At 48.5% G+C, this 25,676-nt stretch overlaps 6 protein-coding genes across 12 annotated transcripts; 3 read left to right on the top strand and 3 right to left on the bottom strand.

Moving 5' to 3' along the window:
• Window positions 1-72: 72 nt before the first annotated feature.
• Window positions 73-6,613, bottom strand: LOC6544695 (ubiquitin carboxyl-terminal hydrolase 36). 4 transcript variants are annotated; one of them, XR_001448542.2, is made up of 5 exons: window positions 5,770-6,613; window positions 3,316-4,073; window positions 1,619-3,259; window positions 878-1,287; window positions 472-549 (listed from the first exon to the last, which is right to left on the bottom strand). XR_001448542.2 is itself a non-coding variant. In XM_001971982.3 (4 exons), exons 1-4 carry the CDS (start codon window positions 6,101-6,103, stop codon window positions 160-162), a joined length of 3,123 nt encoding a protein of 1,040 aa, XP_001972018.2. In that variant the 5' UTR covers window positions 6,104-6,613; the 3' UTR covers window positions 73-159. The 4 variants fall into 4 exon arrangements, 2 of the variants coding, with proteins under 2 accessions (XP_001972018.2, XP_026833349.1); XR_001448543.2 differs by having other exon boundaries at window positions 510-549; window positions 712-1,287; XM_001971982.3 differs by lacking the exon at window positions 878-1,287 and having other exon boundaries at window positions 73-549.
• A 56-nt stretch (window positions 6,614-6,669) lies between these two features.
• Window positions 6,670-8,676, top strand: LOC6544694 (bifunctional coenzyme A synthase). Of its 2 annotated transcripts, XM_026977549.1 has the most exons (3): window positions 6,670-6,800; window positions 6,935-7,483; window positions 7,550-8,676. In XM_026977549.1, the coding sequence occupies exons 2-3, from the start codon at window positions 7,474-7,476 to the stop codon at window positions 8,545-8,547; spliced, it is 1,008 nt and encodes a 335-aa protein (XP_026833350.1). In that variant the 5' UTR covers window positions 6,670-6,800; window positions 6,935-7,473; the 3' UTR covers window positions 8,548-8,676. The 2 variants fall into 2 exon arrangements, with proteins under 2 accessions (XP_026833350.1, XP_001972017.1); XM_001971981.3 differs by lacking the exon at window positions 6,670-6,800 and having other exon boundaries at window positions 6,828-7,483.
• Window positions 8,584-9,889, bottom strand: LOC6544693 (thioredoxin-like protein 1). Its single transcript, XM_001971980.3, has 3 exons — window positions 9,331-9,889; window positions 8,992-9,275; window positions 8,584-8,928 (listed from the first exon to the last, which is right to left on the bottom strand). Exons 1-3 carry the CDS (start codon window positions 9,694-9,696, stop codon window positions 8,715-8,717), a joined length of 864 nt encoding a protein of 287 aa, XP_001972016.1. The 5' UTR covers window positions 9,697-9,889; the 3' UTR covers window positions 8,584-8,714.
• A 149-nt stretch (window positions 9,890-10,038) lies between these two features.
• LOC6544679 (proliferation-associated protein 2G4) lies at window positions 10,039-13,719 on the top strand. The gene is made up of 8 exons (XM_001971979.3): window positions 10,039-10,384; window positions 10,542-10,639; window positions 10,932-11,068; window positions 11,131-11,293; window positions 11,943-12,164; window positions 12,447-12,672; window positions 12,971-13,098; window positions 13,162-13,719. Exons 1-8 carry the CDS (start codon window positions 10,297-10,299, stop codon window positions 13,273-13,275), a joined length of 1,176 nt encoding a protein of 391 aa, XP_001972015.1. The 5' UTR covers window positions 10,039-10,296; the 3' UTR covers window positions 13,276-13,719.
• A 451-nt stretch (window positions 13,720-14,170) lies between these two features.
• LOC6544678 (ubiquitin carboxyl-terminal hydrolase 47) lies at window positions 14,171-22,717 on the bottom strand. 3 transcript variants are annotated; one of them, XM_026977546.1, is made up of 10 exons: window positions 22,403-22,717; window positions 19,242-19,470; window positions 17,526-19,177; window positions 17,080-17,467; window positions 16,103-17,020; window positions 15,065-16,045; window positions 14,873-14,999; window positions 14,744-14,814; window positions 14,548-14,681; window positions 14,171-14,485 (listed from the first exon to the last, which is right to left on the bottom strand). In XM_026977546.1, the coding sequence occupies exons 2-10, from the start codon at window positions 19,428-19,430 to the stop codon at window positions 14,275-14,277; spliced, it is 4,671 nt and encodes a 1,556-aa protein (XP_026833347.1). In that variant the 5' UTR covers window positions 19,431-19,470; window positions 22,403-22,717; the 3' UTR covers window positions 14,171-14,274. The 3 variants fall into 3 exon arrangements, with proteins under 3 accessions (XP_026833347.1, XP_015013855.1, XP_015013856.1); XM_015158369.2 differs by having other exon boundaries at window positions 22,418-22,717; XM_015158370.2 differs by lacking the exon at window positions 22,403-22,717 and adding an exon at window positions 21,377-21,530.
• A 422-nt stretch (window positions 22,718-23,139) lies between these two features.
• On the top strand, window positions 23,140-25,236 carry LOC6544677 (dnaJ protein homolog 1). Its single transcript, XM_001971977.3, has 2 exons — window positions 23,140-23,538; window positions 23,777-25,236. The coding sequence occupies exon 2, from the start codon at window positions 23,786-23,788 to the stop codon at window positions 24,839-24,841; it is 1,056 nt and encodes a 351-aa protein (XP_001972013.1). The 5' UTR covers window positions 23,140-23,538; window positions 23,777-23,785; the 3' UTR covers window positions 24,842-25,236.
• Window positions 25,237-25,676: the final 440 nt, after the last annotated feature.

Below are 25,676 nucleotides of genomic sequence, written 5' to 3'. Positions count from 1 at the left end.
GCCTACTCCTACTTATAATATGTTCATCATCAGCAGTTAAAAAACGTTTACAAAACTCATGCGAAATTGAAATCCAATAACAAATGCACACGCCGCAGTCGCATCGGCGTCTCCCTCTCCGTATTCTCTTTCTCCTGACCCTCGCCTATCCGCATCCAGTTAGGATTGCTGCTGCTGCTGCTGTGCCGATGGCTGTCGCCGACTGAAGCCACCGCCGGCGGCCAGGTGTCGCTGCAGGGCTCGCTGCTGCTGGAACTTGGCGCCGCCTGGACCGCCAAAGCGGTTGAACTTGAACTTGTTGCGCTGCTGGAAGTTCTGGCGAAAGTTTTGATTGTAGAATCGCGGAAATCCTCCTCCTCCTCCGCCGTTCTTGTTCCAGCGCTTCTGGCCCTCGTACTCCTGGAACGGATTGTAGCCGGGCGTGCTGTTGCTGGCATTGTTTCCCTTGGCCGATCCAGACTTCACCTTCCGCTGACGTCCACGATCCATCTCATTCTCCTCATCGTCATCGAGGTCCCGCTGACGCTGCTCTCGCGCATCCACCAGTAGCTGCAGAAAACAGAATATCAAGCATTAGGCTGGAGTTCGGACCTTGTGAATGGACAGGCGGCTGGCATGCGCTAGGTAATGAAGCTTATGCAGATGAGTACGGTACGCTCACGAACAAGAACTGGGAATGCATATTGTATTCGAAATGGGTGAGTGGCTTACGGTTTACGGTTCACGGTGACAGGTTATCAGGCAAAACGGTAACGGCACAACGGTTGAATTTATGGCGTATCAGGCGGGGAAATGAAAGAAACAACGTGCCGGCCAGCAGTCAAATCATAAGCTTCATTGCACGGGGACACGGATGCGGAGTCATCGGGTGAATTACCTAGGCTCTGGTGCAGTCACTCCCTCCCGCAATGACTTTTGCAACTCTCTATACACTTTTAACGCTCGGTGAACGGAGGACGCGTTGTGGTGTCCGCCCGGTTGAGAACGGATACCATCAACGCAATCACAGACTATTCGGGGTAATCGTATCGTTTGTATTGTGTGTGCTTTGTGGGGAAACAGAAAGAGCGCCGCCTCCGCCGCCGCTTCTGCCTCCTACCGGCCGTCCGTGAGACGATCCGGATCGGGTGCGTCAGCGCTAGCGTCTGATACCGCAACTGCAATTACGACCACGTCGTTACTGTCACTGCCACTAGACGCGTTGACTGCTACCGAGCTCTCGACGATATCGCTGCCATCCACACTGCCGTGACCAGCTATCCGTTTCGCACAAACCAACTCAAAAGTCTAAATGAATGGGGATAATGTGGAAACAAATGCAAATTACAAACAAGTTCGTTTAGTAAATAAACTCAATCCAATTGCATTTCATGCGACATAGAAAATAAAGAAGTAAGACCACACAACCAGTTAAAGAACAAATATTTAGTCAAAGACACAAAAGAGTTAGCGATCAAAATATGTGAACCAATTTATGTTTTAATCGTATACCGCAACTTATATTTTTTAAGCAAAGGCCCAAAGAAAGTGTTGACTATGCAAAGATTTAGTATAAACGCAAGTGACATAGTTACAACGACTAGGAAGCGCTTGGAGGAAAATTCTTTTCTGAACTCACCTCCTTCTCGAGTTCCGCGGGCTTGCCATTCCAACTGAGCACCGAGGAGCCGTATCCACGATGCGATTGCTTCAGCAGCTCATTAATGGTGCTACCATTCGAGGTGGCCTCGCTCTGGTAACCATTGCCCACCCTTGGCTGCTGGTGCGACTTGACCGGACTGCCGTTAAGCAACTTTTGGCGCTTGGCGCCTGGCGTTGCTGGCGAGTCTGTGGAGGGTTTGCTACTCGAGAACGGATTGCGATGCGTCTTGCTGGGTGTCTGTATTTTCACCGTCGCTTCCTCCTCCTCATCGTCATCATCGTCGATGTCATCGACCTCATCGTTTCGCGTAACTTTCCAGATACCCGTCTTTGATTTAATGACCGCAGGCGAGGGTGGCGTCTTGGGCGATGGCGGTGCTTTGCTTTGAGACTGCGATTGCTTCTGTGGATGCCAGCCATTCGTAAGCTGAATGCTGGACTCCTCCTCATCGTCGTCGTCATCGCTATCTGCGGACTTTTTCAGGCTCTTGAATATCTCGTCTATGGCATCAGTCTTTAGTTTGCTGTTGTTAACGTGAACCGATGACGAGGCGGAGCCGTTGGTAAGGCTGCCATTGGTCTTACTGTGACCATTGGTCTGGCCAGACTCTTGGTCCGACTCGCTGGAGTCCTCCCCACTTCGCCGCTTGCGGGGATTCGGTAGTGGCGCTTCCTCCTCCTCGGAGGCGGATTCGTAGGGCACTAGACTTTTCAGTGGCGTTTTGATGGGAGTCTTTGCTTGGATCTTCACTGGCGACTTTGGCTTCTCCGTGTGATCGTCCGTCATCTTGGGCATGCTCGGCAGCTGGACTGTCGATGGCCTGGACGTCCTCTCATCTTCGCTGTCTTCATCCTCCGAGGAGATTGGCAGATATTGTTGCTGGTTTATTGATTTGTGGTTGCTGCTGCTGCTATTGTTGCTGCTTGTGGAGGAACTTTTGTTACCATTTGCAGTGGGAGCTGGATTAGCTTCGCCTTTAGCGTGTGCGCCAACCAGTGGAGGCTTCGCAGTGTCCTGAAACTTTCCGGTCCCCAGCTGGAAACCGTTCTGCTGACTTTGCTGGTGATGCTGCTTGAACTGGATGGCGGTTTTCTGGGCATTGCCATTGCTGTAGCCGTTTACTCCACCTGGCGGCAGTTGAGGACCAATGAAACGGGTTGGCGAAGGCGAGGACACAGTAGTCGCCGGCACTGGCGTTGTGCTGTGTCCGTTGGTCAAACGCATTCCATTGGGCCTGTTAGCCGCCGGACTGGCAGTCTGTGAGAGGTCCAGTTCATAGAACATAATATAGGCATTTGTGTTGCACACACTCTGCATTGCGATTGGCCGCACGTAGCTGTCGTCGAAGTTGTAATAGCTGCCCGTATCCGTAGAGCCAATGGCCGTATAGTGACCGCAGTGCTGGGACACTCCCAAGTGAGTGACCATCGACACCAGGCGATAGGTAAGCGGTTGAGCTTGCGCTGCTGGTGAACGGGCAGCGTATTTGCTCAAATCGATGCGTGGCTTGAAGGAGATCTGCTTAGTCAGTTTGTTGCCGATCATGGAGAATCTCTTCAGCTGGATACAAAGCGTGATTGGGGCACGCTCCAAGGAGAACTGCTTTGTGGCAGACACCTGCAAGCGATACGTTTAAAAAATTATCTACAGAACAAATGTCACAAAAACCATACCTTCTTCTTGCATCCCTCGCACTTGTAGCCCATATCCTCTAGCCGTTCGCGGGAGAAGTGTCCCTCGAAAGCATCCTCCAAGGTGTCTGCCTTGCGGATGTCAAGCAACAGATCCTGGAAGTGCTGGAACGTGATGGACACATGGTTGCAGCTCAGGCAGCGCACCTCGCTGCGCAGATAGCCGCCAAAGATCTGTCCCAGCGGCGTAGTCTCCTTTACCAGCTGATCCAGCTCTTTGTAGTTGCGGAACCGCATCAGATAGGCCCGCTCCATGGCCTCGACCAGGAAGCGCAGGAACTCGTGCGCATCCTCCTGACGACCAACGACCATGTGTTTGCAGATCTGCTTTAGCTTTGAGTAGATGAGGAAGGGTCTGACGGCCGACTGATTGCTTTGTGTGGCCAGAAGTGTTTTGGCCATGGCGCAAACAATGCAACCGCCGCCAGATTCGGCCACATTACAGTTCTCCAGATGCGCCTGCTCCGAAACGAGCCAATTGGCCAGGGCGGGGATGTGCAGGAGCGCTTGAAGCGTTGAGTTGAGGTAGCAGGTGTTGCCCACGTTGATCATGCCCGTGCCCACCTGCCATTTACGCTCCGACTGTTTCCAGCCAATGCGTATGTTCTCCCGAGGATATAGGACCCTCTTCGGCTTGGGCAGCTCATTGGGATTGCTTGTTGGATGCGGATGATTGTTGTGGTTGTTGTGGTGCGACTGATTGTTCGGGTGCTCCGCTTGCTTACGGGCGCCGTTATTGTCTGCAAAGGTAAATAGGACGGTAGCCAGTTTAAGCACGTGCCACAAGAGAAGGCAGCAGGGAGAGAGGAATAGCTTGTAGAGCAGCCATAGGGCGAACCCGTCCACCATTATCACAGTCATAATTCATTTATTGGCAGGAATCCCTTCTGCAAATTAAGTCACTTGTTCCGTGCTGCTATGAAATATAAATAAAACGAGCAGTGCTCGCTGTGGAAACTGCTGACACACAATCGCAGTCCCATCACCTGTGCGCAGTGTTGGAAAGAGTACACATTAATTGTACCAAGGCACCAGATTGTGCAGAATTAAGTTAGCTATTTTATTGAACAAAGAAACTTGAACACAAAAGCTATGCCAACAAAAATGTCTAGAAATAGATTTTGAAACAAAAATCCTTAAACATCGTTACAGGACGTGACACCATTGGATTTTAACTAAAAATATTTACCCAGCAATAAAATCAATCGTAATTTAATTTTCCTTTTAATATATATCTTTGAATTTCGTTCGGGAAATAGTACCTACCGTCACCATCGAGGTACCTATTCTGGTCCACATATCTCAGCTATTACCCAACACTATAGTATCTTTGATAACAGCGAGCGTGTGAGCGGGATGGCGACTGGCAGAAGAAGACAATTTATGCTGATAACAGCAAGCGAGTGAGAGGGATGGCGAATGCTGAAGCAGACGAAGTGTCTGCTGCTGACGTATACAGTGGTCTCACTCTGGCTCAGGGGGTTGGGGCAGCACAGTGTTGCCAACTGAATTTTTGGCGCGACCTAACAGTGGTTGTTGTAGGCCCACTGCTCCCCCCTTTTATTGTCGTTGTAAATGTGTTCGAGGCATTGACCAGGCCAACAAAAAGGAAAAGACGAAACATCTTGTAACAGCTCCTGCTGCTGGGCTTTGTGTCCACTTCCTGCTCTGTGTGAATCACTTTTGCGAGTCTGGCCTTTGTTTGTGCTCTTTTTTATCGCACACAAGCAGATTGCGGCGCATTTACCGCATCTAAAAAATACAACAAAGCCAATCAAAGTACCGCTGGCGTTGGCCATGTGTGCGGGGGAAAGAGACGGAACTAGAGAGGGGAGCCCTCGTGCTTTTTGTCTTTTTTACTTTTGCCGCTGGAAAGACAGCACGTTTTTTTCCGCCACAACTTCTGTGAATCAGAAGTTAAGAGGCGGCTGTGTTGTTGCTGCTGTCATTTTTCCAGCTTACTCTTTGCGGCGTTGTACTTGTTTTGCTTTTTCCGCGTATTCCTTTGCATTCTGTTTACACGTACACCACCCAAAACGCCGTCACACACGGACACACACGCACGTACACACATACAGAAGCGCCTAAAAAGTACAGGTATGCTGCGCTGCCGACGTCAACTGCACTGCCGACAAAATGCAGGCGGAGCAATACAAAAAAAAAAATATGTTTGCGGAAAAACATCACACGTGATTTGTGGAGGGTTATTCCCAAAAGATCGGGCAAAAACAAACGAGATGATACATATATAAATGTATATATACGTCTTATATGTACATATACACATGTATATAAGAAGATATAGCACATGGAAAATTGCGCAAAAAAATTGCCACACAAAGAAGAAACACAGACGAAGGCGCAGACGGAAAAAAGCCACTTTTGCAGGCAACTTTTGGATTTTTATACTTTGTTGTAGCTTTACTCTTTACTCACCATGTCCATTTGCGCCCACAACTTTGCCTGTATTGTTTTTGCCACCAAAGCCATTAATGGCGCCTGGATTTCCCGGCTTGATGACGATATATTTGGACTTAAGGCTCTCCAGCACCGATTCGTGGTAATTGGGCACCTCCTCGTATTCGATTTTGGCCATCAGGATGCGCTTGGCATTGGCCACGATGTGATTTTGCAGGCTGCCGTTGGACTCCTCGCCGCTTTTGGCCTGGTCAGCCGATGAGCCGGCGGCGGAGGAGTTGCCGCCAAGGGATTCTCGCAGCGCTGCGTTGACGACATTCGCCGTTTCGCACACGGCCATCGAAACGGGCATGGCGATGCTCCGGCTGGGGATTTGCGGTGGAATTTTGAACGGGTGTGGGGAGGCTTGTTGTGGTGGGCTGGCGGTGTTGGCCACCCAGTTAGCTAATGCACATGGGCGGTCGAAAGCAGATCCTGGAGATCCTTCTGCACTGCCCACACGTCCTTCAAAACTCTGCCTCTGCTACCTTTCCCTATGCGCTCTCTTTTTACTTGCCCCGCTCTTGCACACTCTGCTTCTTGCTTCACACACACCGACTGCGACACCGACACACGCACACTAACGCACTCGGGAACACTTCTTTTTCTGGCTTTTTCGCGCTGCGATTTGTCGGCCAACTGAGCATTACGATTGTGAAACGTTCGCTCACAAATCGATCTGTTTCAATTTCGTACGCGGCCAGGCATTTTAAAATGAAAAGTCTGCTTTCGAAAATAGTGTCGATTCCTTCCCTCGTGTTTCTTCCGACTGCGGATTCTCTTTTCGCCCATTTTCGTCGTTTGGGCCTGCCAACTCCGGGCGAACGGCGCAGTGACGCGATAGACCTCCCAAAATGTCCTAAAGCATTTTACGATATATACTGAAGTGTATTGCGATGATTTACTTTTAATTTTACTGATATTTTTATCCCTTGAAAATATAAGCATTAATTCATGCGCTAAAATTTATGTGTGACTTATATTCCAGCTATTAGCTGATTTTCCTAACGGTATTTTTAAACCTTATCAGTACGAATCGATAATTATAATTGGGAACGACAACCCTTCGTTATAATGTTGATGCAACTGTTGAGCTAGTCTTTAATTAGTCGCAATCAATCGAGTAGAATGGCCTCATCCACAGGTCTACTGGTGGTGTCCAACATCAAGCAGCTGGGCAAATCGCTGCGCGCCATCGAGAAGTACGTCAACTCGCTGTACATCCACCTAAATGTGACGGGGTCAACGTCCACGACGTCACCAACGCCAGTGCCACCGCCTCCGGTTTGGGGTCGTCTAATTTCACAGGTTTACGCCAACAGCAGCAGCTATGTCGGCAACCAGTTGGACCTGCGGGTCCTTGTCTCGCCCCTTCGACCGGGTGCCAGTGGATCCTTGAAGTTGCGCCAGCCCGTGGACCTGATCTTCTCGGATGCACATCATCCGGAGCTGTGCGACAGGCTCCGGGCGGATCTTAACATCAGCAAGCCAACCATCTTCCTGGAGGACTCGGCCATCTCTGATTTAAGTGCACAGCAGGATGAAACGCAGCCTCCGAAGGTGTATCCCTCAGTTGTCTTGGGTGGAACCTTTGATCGCATCCATCTGGGGCACAAAATATTCCTCACCCAGGCTGTACTGCGCACCTGTAAGCGTTTGGTGGTGGGCGTAACAACCTCCGCCATGACGAAGGGTAAGACGGGCATGAATTGGCAAAAAAAATGCTTATCTTAGCGGCCTTTCTTATCACTGTCTGCAGGAAAGACGCTGCCGGACTTAATTTTGCCCGTGGAGGAGCGTATCGCCCGGTTAAGGGAGTTCCTAATGGACATAGATGGCACGCTGCAATACGAGATTGTGCCCATCGATGATCCATTTGGTCCCACGCAAGTGGATCCCGACTTGGACATGATTGTGGTCAGTGCGGAGACATTGCGAGGAGGGCAGAAGGTCAACGAGATACGCTCGGCCAAGCAACTTCGCGAGCTGGAGATCTTTGTGATTGACATTGTTGAAAGCAACGTACATGATGGCATCCACGAGACCAAGGTCAGCTCGAGTAACATACGCATCGATCTGCTTGGAACACGCTGGAGAAGGCCGCACCCACGGCCACAGCTCCCGGCGCGGCCTCATATTATTGGGTTAACTGGCGGCATTGCATCCGGAAAGAGCAAGATGGGCGAGAGATTGGCGAACATGGGCGCCTACGTCATCGACTGCGATAAGGTGGCCCACGATGTTTATGAACCGGGTCAGGTGTGCTACGAAAGAATTGTGCAGCACTTCGGACAGGGTATTGTCTCCCCAGATGGTCGCATCGATCGTTCAAAACTGGGACCCTTGGTGTTCGCCGATCCCAAGGAGTTGCAAGCACTCAACGGTATTGTCTGGCCGGAACTTATTGCGGAGGTGAATAGGCGGTTAGATGTACTGCGTTCCCAGGCTGAGGTGCCGCGTGTGGTGGTACTGGAGGCAGCGATACTCCTGCGAGCGGGCTGGGAGTCCAATTGCCATGAGGTGTGGTCCATGATTGTGCCCCCGGGTGAGGCTGTGCGGCGAATTATTGAGCGCAACAACCTGAGCCAGGAGGAAGCCGAAAAGCGGCTAGCCAGTCAGGTGCCCAATCCAGAGATCGTGGCCAAGTCGCATGTGATATTCAGTTCGCAGTGGGATCACGAATTCACCCAGAAACAGGCCGAGCGAGCGTGGCAAATGCTCACCAAGGAACTTGATTCTTACCAGAGCAGCCTTTAACCCGATGGATATTTACAAATGTTACCTTGTTAATCCTTATTTTGTATGATTCTTTATGCATTTGTTGTACATTGTTTAGTTGTAAGTCCAAAGTTGAATAGAAATGCCGGGACGTCATTGGGAAAAAAGTGAAAGCTGAAATTTTCAATGGAATCATAGTGGGTGACTTAGTGGCTCTCGCCCTTCATGCCGGCCACTCGCTTGAAGTCGTTCATCTTGGTGGTCATGATTGGGGAACCGATGAAGCCGATATAGTCAATCTGCGTCACATCGCCACCCGACTGATTGTTCTTTACAAAGATTTGGATGTTCTGCACATTCTGGAACTTTACATAGCGCAGATTCACGGGCACTCCGTTCTCCAGCTCCTTCTGAGCCAGGCTGCAAAATGGATTGAACATTAAGAAGAGCTTTGAGCGCAGGCATAGAGAAGGTAATAGTCACCTCAGATCCTGCACACTGGTCATGGACTCGGCCATGTCAAAGTCAATGGTGCGTGGCTGGTTGATGAACAGCTTGACATCCTTGGGACCTAGTTGCGAAGGCGCCTTGAACTTCAGGGAGTGAATCTTCACAGCCTGATTAAAGGTGATGGACAGGATCAGCTGCTCATCGCAGTCAGACTGCAGGTAGCCACCGGCGGAGGCTAGGGCGTGCTTTAAGTTGTGATCATCGGCTTCGTTGAGGCACTCACACTCCTGCTTCGAGATGAAGGTGTTTAGTTCCATCTGTAAGAAGGATTAGCGATTATTTTTGTCAGTTTAAAGTCCTGGACTATTTTACCAATCCCTGGCCGTAATCCTCGCCACCCTCCTCGCCACCACCGGTGCCAACGTGCTCCTGGATCTTGGCCTCGAGCCCATTGACGTCCGCTCCCTGGATGCGGTCGATTTTGGTCCTGTTTCTGTAGAAAATGAACGTTGGCATGGCCGAAACGCCCTGTCCAGCAGCCGTGTCCTGGCACTTGTCCACATCCACCTTCAGAAATATGGCCTTGGGATACTTTGTTGGGAACATCTCGAAGATGGGCGCAATCCGCTGGCAGGGACCGCACCACGTAGCTGTGAAGTCCACCACAACCAATTGGGTACCCGCTTGGGCCAACTCCGCCTGGAAGTGGGATTCATCGTTAATCACGCGCACGGACATGTTTATGTTTCTTATGTTTATGTTTCTTCTAATTGAGCTTTTGTTTCGGCAGCCGAATTGGATTTACGCAGGTAAAACTGTATTTTTGGCGTTTAGAGCGAAATTTTTGTTAAAGATGACTTGTAATATGCATTTAGCTCAATTTGTGCTCAGAAAAAATACTAAATGCAGTATAACAACGGCGGTCTCACTGCGATAGTATCGATATTTCGAATTGTTTACTTTTTAACTGTAGACTAAATAACTAAATACTTTTATTTGTAACTAAATAAAATACCGAAACGTACTAACTGTATTGGTATTGAAACGTTAATATATCATTATATTGATTACAAGGTGTGATATTATAAAATATTCTTATTTAACATAGCTCAAAGTGTCATTGAAAATTCATTCGTTCAGCTTTTTCACACACATTTTAAGATAACCGACCATCTGGCCAGGGTTGTCAAGGCATAGCAGTCGTTGAGAGCACTGCCCCACGCCACTGGAACTTTCGATACCTGGGCGGCGCTTGGCCACACTTTCATTACCTCGTGGTGTTTCAGTCGGTCGAATTTTCATTAAGTCGCCATTTTAAAATTATTAGAGTCAAGTACAATGGCAGATGTGGAAAAGGAGCCCGAGAAGACCATCGCCGAGGATTTGGTGGTGACCAAGTACAAGTTGGCCGGCGAAATCGTCAACAGTAAGTATTTTTTGGCCGGAAACAGCGAGGTGGAGACCGATTCCTGGAGGCGCTGCTACGTGGCGCTTACACAATGCACTAAATGCCGCTTTCCCTTCTGCGCCACGCGTTGGTTAATCCGCCTATTTCTGGACTCCGTCTGCTTGTTTAATTTTAGAAACCCTCAAGGCGGTAATTGGACTCTGTGTGGTTGATGCCTCCGTCCGGGAGATCTGTACCCAGGGCGACAATCAGCTCACCGAGGAGACCGGCAAAGTAAGTGGTGGCCACCTGGCGGTCATTGGCGCCAATTTCATGTCCAATGATTAAGACCTACACCTTTGAGGGTATCCCGATGGCGAGCCATGTGCTGTGTGGGCTGGGGATCACCTCGTGGTCGACAGGCGCACGCGGGGATTTCGATGCCCCACGTGCCCGGCTTTTGTGCTCGCCAAACGGTCCCGAGGATTTACAGATTATGAGATCTGAGGACACACCGGGCACCCATCACTGATATATAGTAGAAGGAGCAACGAATCTAATGCTTTTATCGATCTTTCACAAACAGGTTTACAAAAAGGAGAAGGACCTGAAGAAGGGCATCGCCTTTCCCACCTGTCTGTCCGTCAACAACTGTGTCTGTCACTTCTCGCCAGCCAAAAACGATGCTGACTACACGTTAAAGGCCGGTGACGTGGTCAAAATGTAAGTTTTAACTCTTATTCCACATATACCGCCACTAATTTGGTAACCTTTCTTTTCTGCAGCGACCTGGGAGCCCACATCGATGGCTTTATTGCCGTGGCCGCTCACACAATTGTGGTAGGCGCTGCAGCGGATCAGAAGATCAGTGGACGCCAAGCCGATGTCATCCTCGCCGCCTACTGGGCTGTCCAGGCTGCCTTGCGTCTGCTCAAATCCGGCGCCAATGTGAGTCCTCCCTTACCCCTAGGTAATCCTCTGGTAATCCTTGCAAGAAACGGATTGTCTGACGCGATTATCCAGCGACTGAACATCTCAACACTTGCAAAGATCAGCTGCGGCAGCTGGCAATCGGCCTGGCCTATTATTCAGGACTGGAGGCTTCTTGTCAGTTGTCCACAAGGCTTCTTCTTCTGCAGGCAACGGATTGACTGCGCTTAAACTCTGGCACAGCTCAGCTCAACACCTGCGGATAGAAAACGTGTCAATTTCGTGAACTGAACAAGTTCATTTTATAGAAGTGTTCGGTCTTTAAAGTTGTCCACATCTGCAGAGTATAGATAGGTCAGAATCGTAATCTGCAGGCAACGGATTGTCTGCTGCCCTTACTCGTGGCTCAGTACAGCTCAAAGTCTGCAGAGATGAACAGTGTCGATTTCGTGAACTGAACAAGTTTAGATATTTGAAATGTTCGGTCTTTAAAGTTGTCCACAATCGCAATGATAATCCCGATTATTAATTTATGAATGCTTATTGTTATTTTGCGTTATCTATAGTATAGTATGATAGGTGATTAAGATTCGGCAAAGAGGAATGGAATGTTTTTGTTATTTCTGTTGGCAGCTGAACTTAATGTCTAAATTCCATATCTTTGCAGAACTACTCCCTCACCGACGCAGTGCAACAAATCAGCGAGTCGTACAAGTGCAAGCCCATTGAGGGCATGCTCAGTCACGAGCTGAAGCAGTTCAAAATTGACGGTGAGAAGACGATCATACAGAACCCCAGCGAGGCGCAGCGCAAGGAACATGAGAAGTGCACCTTCGAAACGTACGAGGTGTATGCTATCGATGTTATCGTCAGCTCCGGCGAAGGAGTGGTTAGTAGTCATCAAAAAACACTGCTTCCCCACTAATTTGTTCAATGATTAAAAACCCGCGCTTGAGGCTGACTTGGCTGGAGTGCGGTGTTTGTTGCGAGAGCAACTTGTATGCTCGGCGTATTTTTTATGCGAAAATCCGGCACGTGCAGACACCAAGTTTCGGCCGGCTGTTGTCCGAAGATTGCAAGATTATGAGATCTGAGAACGCCAAATATAAGCAGGATATTCACCTAATTCCGCAGCCTAAACATTATTGCTAACCCTTCGTATTCGTTGCAGGGACGCGAGAAGGACACCAAGGTCTCCATTTACAAGAAGTCTGAGGAGAACTACATGCTCAAGCTGAAGGCTTCCCGTGCTCTGCTGGCAGAGGTAAAAACTAAGTACGGAAACATGCCATTCAACATCCGCAGCTTCGAGGAGGAGACCAAGGCCCGCATGGGCGTTGTTGAGTGCGTCTCGCACAAGATGATTGAGCCCTTCCAAGTGCTGTACGAGAAGCCATGTAAGTATGATACTTATTACTCATCCTAATACGCTAGTTGGCAGAACTTAATTCCGGATTTGGTACACCTTCGGGTGCTAAGTACGGCCAGACATTTTGCCAGAACAAATCTCAGGCTTTGACGTCTTCAGCAGTTGCCTCTGTGTGGCCTCTGTCTGAACATGGCACTGTCACAATTCAATCCACCTATCAACCAAATTTCACATAAAGTATGTGCATTAAACTAGTTTGAGCAACCTTTATAAAGTTCGCATTTTAACCGGAAGTCATAATTAAGTTAAATAATCTTGAATTACAGCCGAGATTGTGGCGCAGTTTAAGCACACGGTTCTGCTCATGCCCAACGGCGTCAACTTGGTCACCGGCATCCCATTCGAGGCGGAGAGCTACGTAAGCGAGTACAGTGTTGCGCAGGAGGAGCTGAAGGTAAGTTGCAACTTTTCTCATGATTTCACGCTGGGCACTAATTAATATGCCAACTTTTTTCAGACTCTGCTCGCGCAGCCTTTGGGTCCCGTGAAGGGCAAGGGTAAGGGCAAGAAGGCTGCAGCTGGAGCGGCGACAAAGGTGGAAACGGCGCCGGCCGTTGAGACCAAGGCATAGACCACCCCGCTGATCATGATCCGCACCGCCAACCCAACAACGGAAACCCAATGTGAACAATTGCGCTGCCTACCGCTGCCGCTCCACAGATTTTTACTATCGAATTCGATGCGTATTAAAGCCCTTTTGACAACAAAACAGGACAGAACAGAAGACGGCAACAATTTGAGGATAAAACGCAAATAAGTTTCCCCAAAAATCCTCAATCCATAACCAGGGCGGTCGGTTCCGCGCCAACTTTACCTCTTTATTTCCGTTACTATAAGCTGCCTTCGTTTATCGGTCTGTTCAACATCATCGCAACGAATAAGCAAAACAACAAGAACTGTCGTCAAATTGTAACAATTTTAACGCTAAATGATCTTAAAATATAATTCAAGTGAAACGTTATTAACGCTGCGTAGTAGGTATTAAATAAAATTAACATTTTCTATAAAACAGCCGATAAATGCCAAACGCTTTTTCATTTATGTATGTGGCACCCAATTCTAATCGAATTCGAGACGCTTTTCATTCTAATAAATGCACTTGAGAGTTGTGTTTATTTTATATGTTTAATTTAGTTTTGATGTTCACATTCACATTATACAATTTGTAATTTAGATTTCTTGCGTGTTTATTTTAAATTTTACAGTCTCATCTTTGAACTCTTGTATTACGAAAGTTGCAAGAATAACTTCGTTATGGTAAACGTCACTTAGTGCTGTGCTAGCCACCCCAGTTGTCGATCCCAGATCCATTCCTAACAAGTCCAGACCAATTCGATGCCGTACGCTTTTGCCCATCCTGCTGACCTTTCCCCATGCGTCAAACAAAATAAAAAACAACAAAAAACGCAATTGCTGCGGGTAAAGTGTAGAAAACACGACCAGCACTTGCAGACGACAAAGATATGTGGCCGCTGATTAAAACAGGATCTGGGATTTAATGGTCTGCCGTCGCTTACATACATGGTTTGGTGTACTTTTTTATGATCGCGACTGTTTCCTACTCGCCCGACTAATTATTGACATGCACATCCATGGGTGCCGAGGCGGTCACATTGCTTGACTTCTCCGGAGAGTCCAGGTAGATCTTCAGGGCACGTTCCCGACGCTGCGAGTACCGCGTGGCGGACACGCAACCCACCCGATCCAGTCGTGCCTTCTCCCTGGCGTTCATCGTGCGTCGCTCCTCCAGCGTCAGCTCCCGCGCAGGTACCGTCCTATCTCTGTTGAAGGCATTGGTTAGTCTAGGAACTGAAAATACCACTGCCACGTGATCCACGCTTACTTGTATAGGTAGATGTTTCCCGTCTGTGTGTTGTTAAGCGGATATTTGTCCAGGGTGGCGGGCACGGAGTACCAACTGCTGGACTCGTTCACACTCAACGCTGATATGCTTGTACAGGGGAAGTTGCTGTTCAACTGCAGAGAAGACAAATGAAGTTTAGATCGAGATAGGTACACTAAAACGTAATATTACGTACCTTCATATAGCTCAGTTTGTCTATTGTGATGTCGCTGATCTGTGATAATGAAAGTCTGATTTCGCTGTCCTCTGCAAAAAATACGAGTTCAATTTACTGCTTATAAGGCAATATACATTTTAAACGTACGGTCCAAAGTGATTTCTTGGAACTTTCCAAACTCCATTTTAGCCGGACACCACCGCCTAACGAATATAGTCAGAGAATCGTCCTTGGGCTGCGGCTCCACTCCCACCTCGCACTCTTGCACAATGAACTGAAATGGAATAAAATACAATCCCAGTTAAGTTTATTCGTTATCACAACGACAAGGAAACCCACCTCCGCTGCGATGGTGGAGCGCATGTCGCAGTAGAGCGTTTCATCGTTAGACAGAATCTTTATGGGAATACGCCCGCCCTTCAGCCAAATGCGACAGTTCTGCACAGAAAGCGTGGCGTACTTGGCATCCATGCGGTGCAGCTTGGCCACCAGATCTTTCTTGGCCTGCTCCGCTGTGGTGTTGGCGTTGTAGACCCACTCGCATACACAGGGCAGTTTGGACGTCTCGTTGTCGATGTCCGCCAGTCGCAGAAAGTGAATCTTGGCCTTGAACTCGTCCGGCTCCAGGGTCTTACCCAACTCCACCGTCAGTGTTTCGCCTTCTATGAGATGGACCAATGAGTTGTTCTGGTTGTTGGAGAGATTATTATCGTGCTTCCGCTGCAGTTTGAAGTAGGCGGTGGGCACTTGGATAAGCTGCTCGATGTGTTTTTTAAAGGCGCCCATGCGCATGTGTGTGCCCACCAGCAGCTTATATGCACGCGTGGGCTTACGTAGCTGAGCCTCTTCGTCGGACTGGTGACCCGAACTGGACCCGGTGCCGATCACATCCACGCACTCGACCTTTGTAGCGTAAAAAAAGTGGTTGGTGCTGGTGGGCAGGAGCAGGGGATCAACCACATCGGCCGCCGCATAACTGCCGTTTCCATTGCAGTAGGCATGAACCCGCATCATGGCATCGTGTGAGGCTGCTTCGTCCTCCGGACTAGACAGCTGCGGCGAATGACTGGTGGAACTGAATTGGCTGTCGCCTCCACCGCGATGTGCCAGGTTATCCGTCTCCACCAGAGTTCGGTCTCCGTCACTTAGACTGCTGTCCTCCGAGTTGGACTCGTGACCGTGGCTGGGACTGGGTTGGGTCATGGGTTCCAGCAGATCTCGCTTGTAGCGCCTCCAATCACAGTCGTTGCTGGAGGACACGTGGCCAGGTGCCACGCCATTCATCATTGCAGCATCCACAACATCACCCCCACTGGCGGACTGAAAGTAAAGCCGAAAATTAACCTTAGTTATAAATCTATAAGTTCTAAAACGTACCTCTATTGATTCAACGCTGGGCACACCGAGCATCTCAAGGGTGGCGGCATCCGTGTTGGGTACGTTCAAGTAGAAGAATGTTATGGACTTAAACTGGGTGTTGGCCATGTTCTGAAGGTGTTGAAGGGCCTCGGGCGTCGGATGGGGATCGTAGGCCACGAAAGCCTTCGGCACCGTGCCGCGCACTGTGGCGAGTAGGAACTGCTGCTCGCTAACGTGCAAACGGAGGGCGATCGAACGGCGAAGGACGTCGCTGGCTTCCCGCTCCCGCGCTGCTGAGTAAACCAGGAAGGGACCGTCCATCGCCATGGTCGATAGATCTACCTTAAACACATACCACGTAATGCCGTCCGGCGGATAGACCTCAAACTCTTGGTCTTCGGCCCGGTACTCCAGCAGGAAGTCTAGACTGTAGTTCTGTGCCGCGCGCAGTTCGGTCAATGCTGGATCTGTGCAACTCTCTAGGGACTGTATAATCGTGTCCATCGAGGAGTTGTAGGCGACCAAGCGACAGCGGGAAAGCGGCGCGAACTGTTCCACATTCAACATCTCATATGCCGACATGAGAACCAGGTTGATGTTGAAACTCTGCGATACGTACACTCTGGTAATCTTCATCTTCTTCAGGGAGGGATTATAAAAGTAGACGCGGGGCTTGTACAAATCCGGAAGTGCCAGGTCCGTAACCGTGATATGCCTGCCCAGGCGGGTACCGCGTGTCTCCTCCTCCGAGTGCAGCTTTGGTAGCAGGGTTTTAATGTGCTCAGGAAAGTCGGCCACCTTGGCGACCTGCTCGTTTCTTTTGGCGTCCACCTGCCGGTACATCAACATGTATGCGTTGGTGCTGGAGGTGTAGGCACTGGAGTAGTAGCTGCCGTTGGGTCCGCCAAACGAACGTTGGATGTCCTCTTGGGTGATCTACGGATAGATAGTCGGTCAATAAATTTTCAATTCATGAAGGTGTCGTAAACACCTACACTAGTCACGTTCTGATCGTTGAAACAGAACCACTCGTTGTTGTCGAAGTCCTTAATATAAGCATAGTAGTGGCCACCGGAAGCACTGCCCGAATGAATCATGATGGCGAACAGTTCGTAAAGATACGGGCCGGATCCCTGCTTGGCGCTTTTGCTGGTGCTGCTGCTCATGTCGATGCCCTCATCCTCGTCGTTCAGATCGTTCTCGTGCTGACTAGAGCTCGCTGTGGTCACCACGCCACTGCTTAGGTTATCGTCCTCCATGGCGGATCCACTGTCCGCCGTGCTGCAATCGTCCACGGTGCCGTTCAGCTGAGAGTTTTGCTCACCGCTGTTTCCGCTTCGGTTAATGAACGTGTTCAGGTTGAGCGTCTGAGGGAAGGTCACTCTGAAATAGAGGGCGAGCATTGAATTACATGATTGTGGATTATGGCAATAAGACTCACCTGTCGTTTAATTTAATGCGGTGCATGGTTTGGTAATCAAAGTCGAAGCGTTTAAGGTGTAGCGTGAGGATGTAGGGGAAGGACTTAAAGTGCAGCCCCTTGTGGGCGTCGCATTTCTTCTTGCACTTCTCGCACAGATACTGGTTATTTCCATCGAGAGTCTCGGGCTGGACGAAGGCTCGCAGAGCTTCCTCGATACTCCCGTATGCGGAGCTGCTTCCAAAGGGTCGCACAGGGAGCGGGATATCTAGGAAGGTGTCCTCGCGCGTCTTTTCCGTATTGCACTCCAGGCACTTCACGTAATCGTTCATCTTGCCCTCGTACAGATTTGAGATGAGATTTGCCTGCTTAGTGTTCTTGAATTTGTGCTCTAGAGCGTCGAACATAACTCGGCACAGTTCCTGGATATCATGCTGCTGCCAGGCCTCCGTCGAGTCCCACCCAAAGCTGCGGGTCAGGTCAGTGGTTTCTACCGCCGCTTTGGGCGACGTCTGCAAGTTAAGGAAGAGCTTTTGCAGTTGGTATGGTATGTTCTTGGCCTCGTTGTCATTGTCGAACTCCCAGCGGTACAGAGCATTTCGGAACTCGGGTGTCATAAAGAGTGCCTGCAGCAAGCTGTTTAGATAGCAGGTCATGGCTTGGTTGACCAAACCAACATATCCCCTGGGTCCGACGCTCGTCTGCCTTGGCTCTGCCTCTGTTTCTGTGGTTGCCGAGGACACGAAGTCCGCAGCCGTTGTGTTGACTCTCTGCCATGCCGGCACCTCATCGCCTCCATACTTTCGACGATAGAAGTTTGACAGAGCCGGGTACGTACCATCGTCTGTTCCAATTGTAGATGGGTCTACCACTCCGGTTACACCCTCGACGTCTGAGTCGCCGGTCGGAGCTCCGAAATCGTAGCCCGGTCCCAGCATTGTCGGACTAGCAGATGCGCCCAGTGCCAGATCGTCATCCGACAACTGTTCGGCATCCGAGATAAAAAGATCGGAAGGAGCATCGTCCACCGGTGAGATTAGGTTTCTACCTTGTGGATACAGCTGCAGTTGCTCAGAGAGTTGTTGCTTGCTCAGAGTGTCTACTGGTTCGCAGTCAAGCTCTTTAATGGGTGATGACGGCTTGATGGGACTCAGCAACTCTAGGGTCGGTTTAGAAGTGACCTTGGCCGTTTTCTTGGCAACAGGACTCTCCGAAGAAGTGATTTTCGAGCTTGTCTCTGTAGATAGCTCGGGGCTTTCTTCAGGGCTAGCCCTGGGAGCTTGTTCCAAAACGGGCTTAGAGATGTTTTCGTCAGTGCTCTTGATCTTGGAACTCTTTTCAGGGCTTGATTCCGAACTGATGCTGGTCTTAGCCAAGGAGTCCTCATTCGCCGTTTTTGTCTTGCTTGGAGAGGAAGATCCCGATGCTGGCTTCTTTTTGGTTTTCTCACCAACTACGCGTTTCTTCTTCTCGCCAGTGGCAGGACTCTTGGCCTTCTCTCCGTCTGACTTCATTACCTTTTTGATTACCACTTTTTTAATGGGTAACTCAAAGCGTTTGGTAACGTCGCCATCCCAGCTGCCGGAGGGCAGCAGGATCAAGTGATTCTTAAGCTGGGGCTCAAATCCATCCACTTCGTACATCAGATGGGATTCTAGGGCATTCAGATTAACCTGAAGTAGATGGGATTTTATTAGTGCTTCATTTACAACCATAAGATGAGCTATTTTTATTTACCAGATTCTTGTTATCGTGCGGTTGCAGCAACAGCTCGAACTTCCCGTACGAGAACTGGGTGCCGATTAGGTCAATCACGCGGTTCACCGTAAAGTGGGAGCGGACCACTACATTGATCTTCTTTTGCTCCGAACCGGGTGTCTGGTCAAAGACCGAGACGGTGCACTGCTCGCTCTCCTTATCCGTCATGTCCAGGCTGCGGATGAATCAAGTGGTGGTGGAGAAAAACCTGCAAATAGATTGTAAGCGAAACGTTGAGCTCTACTCATGAATTTTGTGTGGAGTTTTCTTTTCCTATTTCTTAATTTTAGAATAAAGAAGGTGACACGACACCTTTGACGTCTCCGGCGGGGCCAAGTTGCTGTCCATGACGAAGCTTCTTTTGGCGTGCCATGGCCCATAGTAAATAAGGAAGAGATGCCCAGCCCCGAATTACTGCGAAATTTTCTTGTTTTCGACCCCATTCGCGAATAAAGCGGCAGAAACCAAGAAGAGTCCCTCCCATCCCTCTGGCCACTGATATTGACGTGCTCCGGGTTTGCTTTTCGCGCCTTATTTGTACGGGCCAGCACCAGTTGCTGAATATATATATATATATATATGTATCTTTATAGATATACACATATAGCACGTACACCCAATCGAGCATGGACTGCCCCCCGAAATCGACGTCGTGACTAACGCGCAGCGGAATTTCGTAAACAACCGACCATCAGTTGCCTCCGGAGGATGCTACGGGAATTGTTATTTGCCTCCATTTGGCTACCATCGACATCATCATCACTACATCGGGTGTACCGAATGCATAAATTTCAGTGCAAATGTCGCTCCATGCTTCTGCTGGCTTTCTTTGTGGGTCCCCGCAAGACTCTGTAACGGAAGTGGTGGCTATTATACGGACGAATATCTGGCGCCTCCAATTCGGCAGTGCGCAAATTGCAAGTGGGCGGTGGGCATATCCATATGTACCGATTAATACTTATCGGACTTAAGAGAAAAACTGAGAATTATTCTAGAAATATTTGTAGAACTCGACAGATTTAAAGAAAGCAGATGCTGAATATTAGGTATACATTTTGGTAAAAATATTCGATGTCAATTGAACTTAAAATAAATTTTTCGAATATCTATTTTGGCATTAATTTTTAGTGATTCCAATTGCTCAGCATTTAATTGAGTGTCGCAAGCAATTGCGGCCGGGGTATTTGCAATGTTTTTCCAACTCGCTGCACCGAAATAACCACAAAATAGACAGACAACCAGCCAGCTATATTTTGGGTCTCCACCGAATGGAGGATGCACATTCACGATGTGCAATGTGAATGCGCTGCAGTTTGCAGCGTTCAAACACATGTTGGATGGTCCAAACACAAACCGTATTGCCCGGCAAGCGAGCGAGTGAGATGGGGATCCAAAAATGCTAATACACGTCGGCCAGCAGAAATCAAAATAACAAAATAAGAAACCCATGCTGCTAAAAATAAAAACAGGCGACGACGACTACGACGACGGCGACACAACGACACATCGATGCGGTCGGAAAAAGCACACAGGCGAGAGGAGCACGATATAAGACAGCTTTGGGAGCGTCTTGAATACGCGTATATCTGGCTATTTGTGAATGCGAAGGTTTTCAGAGATTCAGAGAAGCGCACAGACTGGTAGAATGTGTCTATCCATCAGAATGGTCAGGCACTTTCAACACATTGGGGGCCCCCTTTCCCACCACTCAATATTTACATGATGACGATGATCTTTTGGTCATTGTTTGTGTTGGTCGGGTATTACAGAAACCGATATCGCGAGTTATCTATGCCATATAGACGATACTAGGGGACGGCAGGCAGGAGGAGCACAGCCATGCTCGCATATATTTGTGCTATTTTTGAACTATTTCGGTACTGCGAAATCTATGTGATCTACATAAAAAAACCATGAGATGACTGAGATATGACTGCTGGGTGCCGGAAGTTGTAGGATTCTCGATCATATAATGCATTTCGAGCACAAAATCTCCATTACGAAATGGTTTCTATTCTTAGGCGTCGTACAACTTTAATTGGAGCTTCCAATGTTGTGTGAATAAGTGTGTATATATCCGTGGTCTATACGCAACGTTTTTGGGTGAGTTTTACCGTCTGATCTGAGTGTGCCGAAATCTTTCCGAACTAGAAGACCGCACCGTCAACGCACGGCATAGTTCACGCGTGTACTGGCCGATTGGGATGCCGATTCCGATGCGATCCGAAGATATACAACCCGATCTGGCGCCCGATCTTTTTCAAAGTGAGCTACGTGCTACGTTCTTAGCGGGATGCACTATAAAAATGAGACTTGGTTAAAACAGTTCACTTAACTGGCTTACACATCGATATGAAAACATTACTTTTATATAGCCTCTACATCTTTGGGATATATAAATATATATACAAATACACGGACTCTAGAACTTGAATGAAGATACAAGGATTGCTGCACCGCCCAAACGATTTGTTCTACAGAACAGCACAGAGTAATATTAGCAGCTGACTGGTGTGCAATCAGGGATCTATTAACAAACTGTGTGCACTTCCCTTTTGCGAATAGCAATGACCACTCACGAACTGCAAGTGATAACGATTATCGCCGGACAATGCTGTGGGTGGGCAGTTCTCTGGGGGAACTTTAAGGCCCCTAGCACCCAGGCGGATTACTCAATGAATATAGGCGATATGTTTGGGCTTACAGCGAAAGTGCTATTAATGTCGGCCGTGTGCTCTCTTCTGGCACATCTCTCTAGTTGCGGGAATGAATGACTATTTTTATGGGTCTGCCGTCGTTGCGGCAGTGCTGCAGTGGGACATCCTTTGAACAGGCGCCATGCCAAAGGATACTCTTTGGGAGGTTGGGCAAGGGTTAAGGGTCACATTCGTTTGCGCAACACTTCCATCGCATCGGGGGGCGGTGGTCGGTGGGCGGGGCGATCGGTCAAGGCTTCGACTATGTGGAACGTGACACGCATATGTCGGCTGGGGCTTGCCCCAAAAAGTGCCACCCAATGGATGTCCTTCGCGCTGGTAAATTAGTCCTTAGCGAGGCGCGTCCATATGTCGCAAAAATTCGAGGGGCGCCTTGTTTTCTTCTCTGTATGTTTTCTTCTTTGTGTGTGTGTATGTGTGTACCTCCATCTCACTCACCTCAAGTGTGTGTGTGAAAATACTGCGGTATACGGTTGCGTGTGTGTGTGAGTGTGGGTTGCGGCTCTGCAGGCCCGATGATCCTGCTCCTCCGGTCCTAATCCCGGCCTGCTTGGCTGTTCCTACGTCCTGACTACGCTCAAAATGCGCTGTGAATCCGCTTAAAACGAGCCTCGACGGTTCATTTTTACAAATGTTTTTTGTTGTTCCGTTCGGCTGTTTTGCCAGACTCGCTCGTTTCAGTGTGACTGTCCGCCGCTGTCTGCGAAATACCAAACGCCTTTGAACTGCGGTAATCGCTAAGTCTACGTCTTAGGGTCACACTGGCAGCGTTTAAAACATTTCTTTATTTTAATTTTCAGTTACTTTTCTGATTTACTTATAAGTTGGTCTGAGTATTACACAAATAATTTAATTAGACATTGAAAAATATCTTTTTACTTTGTTAAAATTTTTATTATTCAAATTTTGCACTACATTTATTCGACGCCTATCGGCGGTTTTTTAATTTATTTTATCTAAAAATAATTATTAAGTCAATATATTATTCTATCGATTGTTAAGTTTTTTTTTTTAAATTGAAAAATATTAAAAAAATATCGCAACGTACATCCCTTATTTTTTCGCCAAAAATAGGTAGATCGATCTATAACCATCCAGAACCGATAGTTCTATGCGATATGTGTGATTTTGTCTCCCCACATCGTTCGCAGTCACGCTTTCGTTGTCATTCGCATTCAAACGTGTTCGAGATACAACCCTAAAAAACGAGAATCATCCAGAAACTTCGACGGAGACGAGTGAAAACCTATAAAAGGAGGTTGACGTGTGAATGCCGCTCATTATCAAACAAATTTTTGAAGAGAAAGGTACGCGAAGAAGAAAGTAGGGTGTGTTTTTAGTGCGCAAGCCACATTTGGTGGGATAAAGAAAGAGCGAAAAGAACAATTGAATCAATTGCGAGAAAAAGAAGAACCTCATAAATATTTCAAGAACATTGGCCCGTGAAATTAAAAATAGTGTGAATACACAGTGAAAGAATACCAACTGCTGCACTCTGCTATTGCATTTTGCACTTCTCCCATTTGGATTTTTGGACTTTTACGGATTACAATTTTGAGGTAAGTTTACGTGGGCATATTGCCACATGTGGGGGCGCATCATGCGTATGATCTGCCCTCTACACATTGAGCACGGAGCACTCTGTGGTGGTGGCTACGTCACTCGCATGACAACACGGCAGTTGCACAACTGCTGTGCTTCTAGCACTTTCCATCGCCCCAACAAGCACAACCAACCAACAGGCAGGCAATCAGTTTTCATTCTAATCTAAAGTGTTCGTGTTTCCTACAATTTCAGCAGTGAGAAATGGGCAAAAACTTCTACAAGATTCTGGGCATCGACCGCAAGGCCAGCGACGATGAGATCAAGAAGGCCTACCGCAAACTAGCCCTGAAATACCATCCCGACAAGAACAAGAGCCCGCAGGCGGAGGAGCGCTTCAAGGAGATCGCCGAGGCGTACGAGGTGCTATCGGACAAAAAGAAGCGCGACATCTTCGACAAGTACGGTGAGGATGGACTGAAGGGCGGACAGCCGGGACCAGATGGCGGCGGCCAGCCGGGAGCGTACAGCTATCAGTTCCACGGCGATCCGAGGGCCACATTTGCCCAGTTCTTTGGATCGTCAGATCCGTTTGGCGTCTTCTTTACCGGCAGTGATAACATGTTTAGTGGCGGTCAGGGCGGCAATACCAACGAGATATTTATGAACATTGGCGGCGACGATCTGCTTGGCGGTTTCCCGGGCAATCCTATGGCTGGAGCCTTCCGGTCGCAGTCCTTCAATGCCCAAGCACCCAGTCGCAAGCGCCAGCAGCAACAGGATCCGCCCATCGAGCATGATCTGTACGTGTCGCTGGAAGAAGTGGACAAGGGATGCACCAAGAAGATGAAAATCTCACGCATGGCCACCGGAAAAAATGGCCCGTTCAAGGAGGAGAAGGTGCTGAGCATCACAGTGAAACCGGGCTGGAAGGCCGGTACCAAGATTACCTTCCCCAAGGAGGGCGATGCGGCGCCAAACAAGATACCAGCTGACATCATCTTCATCATACGCGACAAGCCGCATTCGCTGTTCAAACGCGAGGGCATCGATCTGAAGTACACAGCCCAGGTCAGTCTGAAGCAGGCCTTATGCGGAGCACTGGTTAGTGTACCCACGCTGCAGGGCAGTAGAATACAGGTGAACGCAAATCACGAGATCATCAAGCCCACCACAACGCGCAGGATCAGCGGACTAGGTCTGCCCGTGCCCAAGGAGCCCTCGAGGCGCGGCGATCTGATCGTGTCCTTCGACATCAAGTTCCCCGACACACTGGCGACCAGTCTGCAGAATCAGCTGGCCGAGCTGCTGCCCAACTAGGCGGATGCGGTGGATGTGTGCCAGCCACACAGGCACAGACACACACACACATTTAATTGTTATCACTTTAGTTAAGGCCTAAATTTAGTTTATCGTACGTACTCGTAAGACACCTAAGCCTAACCAATTGTAGCCCGAAGCTAGTGAGTGTGCCAAGCGAACAGCTGTAGATATTGGCCGAGGAAGCAAGCGCTAGATAAGATAAGGGAAGAGAACACACACAGCAGGTAGCCCGTTTTGTGTTGGAGACTGATCGACTATTAGCTATTTTACCCTAGTACACACCAATTCCATAACTTGTTTTGTTTACCGCCACGTGGGTCGGTGCCTCAACATCTTATATTTATTTATCCCAAAAGAGCACTATGAAATAAAAGAGGTATTATAAATTGAAAGAAACTCACGATTCTTGAAGCAAAGCACATCTTCGGCATTCCAACACGGAGAGGTTACATTACTTAGAAAAGAACACTTACAGTTTTGTACGCCGTAGGACATAGTACGTTTTAGTACCAATTTCATTATGTTAAACAATAAAAATTATTTATACAAACATCAAGTGTCATTTGTGGGACAGTGAGTTGTAATAATAATGGAAATTGCTGCACTACACGTGGCACGTGGCATCCAAACCAAAACAACTTTTCTCTATTAGTAAAATACTTGCCAGCTATGCGCGCCAAGCAATTTAAAAGTCTTATGTGGCAACTTTCAATGAGAAACACGCCACCTGGCGTGTATAATTCGGGTTCTACATTTTAAAAACCATGTGGCAGCACTAATAACGTACTTTTTAAATGTCGAGCAAAAGGATGAATTTGAAAATAAAATCAAA

This window comes from Drosophila erecta, unplaced genomic scaffold, assembly GCF_003286155.1.
Source record: "Drosophila erecta strain 14021-0224.00,06,07 unplaced genomic scaffold, DereRS2 tig00000021-arrow-pilon, whole genome shotgun sequence".
NCBI classification, from domain to species: domain Eukaryota; kingdom Metazoa; phylum Arthropoda; class Insecta; order Diptera; family Drosophilidae; genus Drosophila; species Drosophila erecta.
This window is presented reverse-complemented; position numbering and strand designations above follow the sequence as displayed.

Coding starts and splice junctions, on each gene's coding strand:
- LOC6544679 (XM_001971979.3), top strand. CDS start 10,297: ATGGCAGATGTGGAAAAGGAGCCCGAGAAGACCATCGCCGAGGATTTG. Junction 11,069..11,130: donor GCCGGTGACGTGGTCAAAAT/GTAAGTTTTAAC, acceptor TCTTTTCTGCAG/CGACCTGGGAGCCCACATCG. Junction 12,673..12,970: donor AGTGCTGTACGAGAAGCCAT/GTAAGTATGATA, acceptor CTTGAATTACAG/CCGAGATTGTGGCGCAGTTT.
- LOC6544677 (XM_001971977.3), top strand. CDS start 23,786: ATGGGCAAAAACTTCTACAAGATTCTGGGCATCGACCGCAAGGCCAGC.
- LOC6544695 (XM_001971982.3), bottom strand. CDS start 6,103: ATGCCCGTTTCGATGGCCGTGTGCGAAACGGCGAATGTCGTCAACGCA. Junction 4,074..5,769: donor TGTGGGCGCAAATGGACATG/GTGAGTAAAGAG, acceptor TTACCTTTGCAG/ACAATAACGGCGCCCGTAAG. Junction 3,260..3,315: donor GCGAGGGATGCAAGAAGAAG/GTATGGTTTTTG, acceptor TATCGCTTGCAG/GTGTCTGCCACAAAGCAGTT.
- LOC6544678 (XM_026977546.1), bottom strand. CDS start 19,430: ATGACGGATAAGGAGAGCGAGCAGTGCACCGTCTCGGTCTTTGACCAG. Junction 16,046..16,102: donor CCAGCGTTGAATCAATAGAG/GTACGTTTTAGA, acceptor CTTTACTTTCAG/TCCGCCAGTGGGGGTGATGT. Junction 15,000..15,064: donor GCTCCACCATCGCAGCGGAG/GTGGGTTTCCTT, acceptor ATTCCATTTCAG/TTCATTGTGCAAGAGTGCGA.
- LOC6544693 (XM_001971980.3), bottom strand. CDS start 9,696: ATGTCCGTGCGCGTGATTAACGATGAATCCCACTTCCAGGCGGAGTTG. Junction 9,276..9,330: donor AGGATTACGGCCAGGGATTG/GTAAAATAGTCC, acceptor TCCTTCTTACAG/ATGGAACTAAACACCTTCAT. Junction 8,929..8,991: donor ACCAGTGTGCAGGATCTGAG/GTGACTATTACC, acceptor TCCATTTTGCAG/CCTGGCTCAGAAGGAGCTGG.
- LOC6544694 (XM_001971981.3), top strand. CDS start 6,919: ATGGCCTCATCCACAGGTCTACTGGTGGTGTCCAACATCAAGCAGCTG. Junction 7,484..7,549: donor AACCTCCGCCATGACGAAGG/GTAAGACGGGCA, acceptor CACTGTCTGCAG/GAAAGACGCTGCCGGACTTA.